The following is a 5,258-nucleotide window of genomic DNA, read 5'->3' as shown; positions in this document are numbered from 1 at the left end:
GTGCGGCTGCTCCATTAAGCGCTTGCACCTGCTGTACAGAGGCACACGGACAAACACTACAGGGCTTTAAACAGTGCTCCCACATGCAGCTCCTGAAGCTTTCCCATTGGCTCCTGATAACATCGTTTTGCATATTGGGCGTGCGTCCTTCACTCACAGGCAGCATGTAGTCATTCCCCACAGGCTACTCTCCTCTTAGTTATGCAGTTGTATGTTATATAGTAGTTGACTGCCTGGCCTCAGTGCTGAAGGCTGTAACAGCAAGTTACTGTTTCCTGACTTGCTGAGTGTGACTCTGCTGGCTGAGGGCTGCGGGGTTCACTCTTGTAACTGCAGCTTTAACACAGAAACCATCACTTGCTGACCAGAAACCAGTTAATGTTAATGTTAGTCTGAACAAAAGAGTCAGTTTTGTTTGAACAAGCAAATCTAAAGTGGCTCAATGAAATGTGTGTGTATATGTAAGCTACTTCAAGTTGCACCCATTGCTGACACATATGTGCAAATGCACACACAGCTTATCTAGTCCCTGTAGAGAAGAACTGCCAATAGAATAGGACTTTCTGGAGAAGATCAACATCATGACCCTATTGGTTCCATGCTACCTAATGCCTGGCGTGGGCTGGAGGGGTATAAAGCAATGGAGGAACTGTGTTCTCTGGAATGATGGTGGAGGAGCTCCATCCAGTACTTTTGGGATGATGAGGTGGGGTGATGATCATCATCCAACATCCTAACAATCAGTCAAATCCTCACAGCAATGTTCTTCTAAGATCTAGTAGAAAGTCTTCCTCTCTGGACAGTAGAGACAGTTACTCCAACAGAAGCAGGATCAGCTCTTTTTAAAATCCTTGATTTCAGAAGAAACAGAACATGGGTCCGTATAGTGTACACTGTGTGCAGAATTATTAGGCAAATGAGTATTTTGATCACATCATCCTTTTTATACATGTTGTCTTACTCCAAGCTCTATAGGCTTGAAAGCCAACTACCAATCAAGTAAATCAGGTGATGTGCATCTCTAATGAGAAGGGGTGTGGTCTAATGACATCAACACCCTATATAAGGTGTGCTTAATTATTAGGCAACTTCCTTTCCTTTGGCAAAATGGGTCAGAAGAGAGATTTGACGGACTCTGAAAAGTCAAACATTGTGAGATGTCTTGCAGAGGGATGCAGCAGTCTTGAAATTCCCAAACTTTTGAAGCGTGATCACCGAACAATCAAGCGTTTCATGGCAAATAGCCAACAGGGTCGCAAGAAACGTGTTGGAAAAAAAAGGCGTAAAATAACTGCCCATGAACTGAGGAAAATCAGTCAGGAAGCGTGGCGCTGCCAAGATGCCGTTTGCCACCAGTTTTGCCATATTTCAGAGCTGCAACGTTACTGGAGTATCAGAAAGCACAAGGTGTGGGATACTCAGGGACAAAAACGACCACCTTTGAACAAGAAACATCAGATAAAACGTCCAGACTGGGCCAAGAAATATCTTCAGACTGATTTAAGGTTTTGTGGACTGATGAAATGCGAGTGACTCTTGATGGGCCAGATGGACGGGCCCGAGGCTGGATCAGTAAAGGGCAGAGAGCTCCACTCCACAGACGCCAGCAAGGTGGAGGTGGGGTACTGGTATGGGCTGGTATCATCAAAGATGAACTTGTGGGACCTTTTCGGGTTGAAGATGGAGTGAAGCTCAACTCCCAGACCTACTGCCAGTTTCTGGAAGACACCTTCTTCAAGCAGTGCTACAGAAAGAAGTCGGTATCGTTCAAGAAAAACATGATTTTCATGCAGGACAATGCTCCATCACATGCATCCAAATACTCCACAGCGTGGCTGGCCAGTAAGGGTCTAAAAGAAGAGAAAATGATGACATGGCCCCCTCGTTCACCTGATCTGAACCCCATAGAGAACCTGTGGTCCCTCATGAAATGTGAGATCTACAGGGAGGGAAAACAGGACACCTCTCTGAACAGTGTCTGGGAGGCTGTGGTCTCTGCTGCACGCAATGCTGATCAGAAACAGATCAAGCAACTGACAGAATCTCTGGATGGAAGGCTTTTGAGTGTCATGGTAAAGAAAGGTGGCTTTATTGATCACTGATTTGTTTGTGGTTTTGTTTTTGAATGTCAGAAATGTTTATTTCTAAATGTTGTTATATTTGTTCTTTATTAAGTTGCCTAATAATTCTGCACAGTAATGGTTACCTGCACAAACAGATATCCTCCTAAGATAGCCAAAGCTAAAAAAAACCCACTCCAACTTCCAAAAATATTAAGCTTTGAGATTTCTGAGTCTTTTGGGTTGATTGAGAACATAGTTGTTATTCAATAATAAAAAGAATCCTTTCAAATACAACTTGCCTAATAATTCTGCACACACTATTAGCTTGTGGCTAGCACCTTAGCACAGAAGCACACTGCTGGTAAGTGAATAATAATAATAAGAAGAAGAATAAAAATAATAATAATAATATTGTCACAACTTCCTGTTTTTAATTTCATTTGAATCTGTCTGAGAGTTTTACTCACGTTTACACCCGGCTCAGATCACTGCAGAGTCTCTTGGAGGTTGTGTGGAGTTTTCAGTTGAGTCACTCGGCAGAAAGGCCTTTTGGTCGGAGTAGCCCACCCTGACTGAACTGAGCCTGGACAAGCAGGGGCAGTGCAGCCTGAGCTGCTTATTAAGTCCCACCAGGCTCGGCCGTTTGGGCTTTAGGAGGTGCAGCAGGCTGTGGATGGCGGCGTGGTAGTCAGAGCTGTGGCAGTAGATGATGGGGTTCATGCCAGAGTTGATGTATCCCAGCCAGTTCAGCAGCATCGTCACGTGTCTCAGGGGGTCACTTTGTTTCTCTGTTAATTCTTTTCCCTTTGAATGTGTCTCCATAAACGCCACCACGATGTTGGCCACGAAGAAGGGCAGCCAGCACAGCGTGAAGACCCCCATGATGAGGCCCATCGTCTTCAGGGCCCTGTGCTGGTGGACGATATGCCCGGTCGACCTTCGGGCCTGGGTCCGGGGCAGTTCTGCTGCTCCTGTTTTCAAAATAGTAACATACCAATATATTGTCAAATAACAACAACAAAAATAATAATTTTCATAATTTCCAGTGGTTGGTAGGGTATTCCAGGTGGTTGCTATGGCTGTTGTTAAGGTATTTCAGGTAGTTCAGGCTGCTGTAGTTTTGCTTTGTGCTATGATGTTGCTAGGTGATCGCCTTGGTATTCCAGGTGTCTGCTATGGTGTTGCTAAGCGGTTGCTATCAGGTTGCCATAGTATTGCTTGGTGGTTGCTATAGTTTTGCTACCTACCTACAGGCGGTTCCCCACCAAGCTGCTGATCTTCACTGCCCCTGAAACGCTGTTTGTCCCTAACGATCATCTTCACCTGCCGGGTCGCGATTACAAATACCTGCCCGTACAGGCAGAGCATCACCAGCAGAGGAATGTAGAAGGAGATGATGGAGGAGACGATGGCGTAAGGTTTGTTGAGGATGAAGTCACAGCACCTTCGGTCTTCCTTGCATTTTTCGAATGAAACACCGTCATAAGCATGGGAGAGACCACCCATTATGGGGACGAAGGAGACGAGGGCCGATATCGTCCACACAGTGCAGACAATGAACCGGGCTCTCCGCTTATCCAACAGAGCCTTGTACCTGTAAGGAAAGTTGTAGGCTGGTAAATCCTGACGTATCGTATTTGAACAGTAAGGGTCAGATAATAAGAATGGTCAGTGCTGATGGGTGGGATTATAGTCTGTAGACTAAGAGCAGGTTTTGGGGCTGAATGGAATTCTTTACATACCGCAGAGGTCTGGTGACGGCCACGTATCGGTCCACAGCGATGGCACAGAGCGTCTGAGTGCTGGCGGTCACACAAAGGACGTCCACCGAGGTCCAGAGGTCACAGGCCCACTTCTCGAGCGGCCAATTTCCGGTCAGCAGCATGGTGATGCTCAGCGGCTGAACCACACAGCCCACGATGAGGTCAGCGCAGGCCAGAGACAGGATGAAGACGCTGGTGGTGTTCTGGAGCTGAGGGGTTCGCTTTACAGCCAAGATCACCAGGAGATTTCCAGCCATGGTCACAAAAATCACCAGTGCTACAGGCAGGACCAGGAGAGGCTGCACTGGATTATGGTACGGTCCCTGGACTGAGGTGTTGGAGGTGTTCATTTTCTGAAAAAAACAGGAGTGGAAAGAATCCTAAAAATGTTTTTCAGTAATGATATTCTAGTCGGCCACAGGAAAGGTGGTGTAGGCTACACCTACCACACGTGAACGCCAGTAAAAGTGGGATATAAACAGAGGCCCAAATCACACACCCAGTGTATCTTTCTTTGTCATTTTGGAAGATGGCCCTGCTTTCTAATTTCTGTATTCACCTGTCCTACAGTCCTACAGTCCTGTGCTTTTGGAGATATCTATTCTCAATATGTTTGTTTGTTTGTTTTTATTGGAATTCCAGTACCTAAATGAGTCATAAAGCACAGTCTGATCGGATGGTTACTGACATCTTGTTCCACGGAAATGAATCTGATGACTAAATGAGTAATCTGGGCTGCAGTCTGGGCTGTAATCTGGATTATCTGGGTTACTGTGTCAGCAGATCTTCAGCAGCAGTGCTGGCAGAGCTAATAGCTCCTTCATCTGAATCAGGTATCAGATACACTGTGGTTCCTGAAGCCTGTGTGAAGCACAGTTGAGGTTCAACCACAGCCTTGCAGACAATCTGACTCCAACCGACTTGGGATCATCTAAACTTACAGAAACACACACACTCCATCTGATAACTCTGAAGTGAAGGAGAGGCCATAACGCATTGTAAATACACTGTGTCAGCAGGAATGGCAGGAATGGCGGAGGTCAAACTGAGGTCTGGAAGATGTGGGGAATCTTCGGAAAGAACTGCTTGTAGGATTGCAGACGTGTAGCAGACTCTGGGATGGTGGAGCACCATTCTACTGTGCAGCGGTACCTGCACAAATGTAACCTGTGCATGAAGTTAAAATAGAACCTTGGGCAGCAATCCTCGAAGCTTTGTGTGGAGAAAAAGGGTGGAGAACTTCATGAAAAGAACACCTTGCCAACTGTTAAGTATGGAGTGGATGGAGCTTGTGTTGCAGCCAGTGTCAGGGGGAACATTTCACTGGTACAGGGAAGAATGGGTTCAAGTAACTTTGTGGACTTTGTGAAGGATGGAAATCAAAGAAGGGAAGGATTGAAGTTTTGATTAAAATTTTGAAATTAAAAGTTTA

The 5,258-nt window shown here is 45.8% G+C and overlaps 1 protein-coding gene across 1 annotated transcript; it reads right to left on the bottom strand.

The window, feature by feature from the left end:
* Positions 1 to 2,543: 2,543 nt before the first annotated feature.
* adrb3b (adrenoceptor beta 3b) lies at positions 2,544 to 4,176 on the bottom strand. The gene is made up of 3 exons (XM_072658208.1): positions 3,806 to 4,176; positions 3,311 to 3,657; positions 2,544 to 3,034 (listed from the first exon to the last, which is right to left on the bottom strand). The coding sequence occupies exons 1-3, from the start codon at positions 4,174 to 4,176 to the stop codon at positions 2,544 to 2,546; spliced, it is 1,209 nt and encodes a 402-aa protein (XP_072514309.1).
* Between the last annotated feature and the right edge of the window lie 1,082 nt (positions 4,177 to 5,258).

The sequence above is a fragment of the Salminus brasiliensis genome, chromosome 16 (genome assembly GCF_030463535.1).
Source record: "Salminus brasiliensis chromosome 16, fSalBra1.hap2, whole genome shotgun sequence".
Taxonomy (NCBI): domain Eukaryota; kingdom Metazoa; phylum Chordata; class Actinopteri; order Characiformes; family Bryconidae; genus Salminus; species Salminus brasiliensis.
The sequence above is the reverse complement of the archived record's forward strand: the minus strand, read 5'-3'. Positions and strand labels throughout refer to the sequence as shown.

Bases quoted from the DNA above. Each gene is read 5' to 3' on its own strand.
- adrb3b (XM_072658208.1), bottom strand. From the start codon at position 4,176: ATGAACACCTCCAACACCTCAGTCCAGGGACCGTACCATAATCCAGTG. The intron at 3,658-3,805 runs GTATGTAAAGAA...CTTTCCTTACAG, and splicing joins GCCGTCACCAGACCTCTGCG to GTACAAGGCTCTGTTGGATA. The intron at 3,035-3,310 runs GTAGGTAGCAAA...TTTTGAAAACAG, and splicing joins TGGTGGGGAACCGCCTGTAG to GAGCAGCAGAACTGCCCCGG.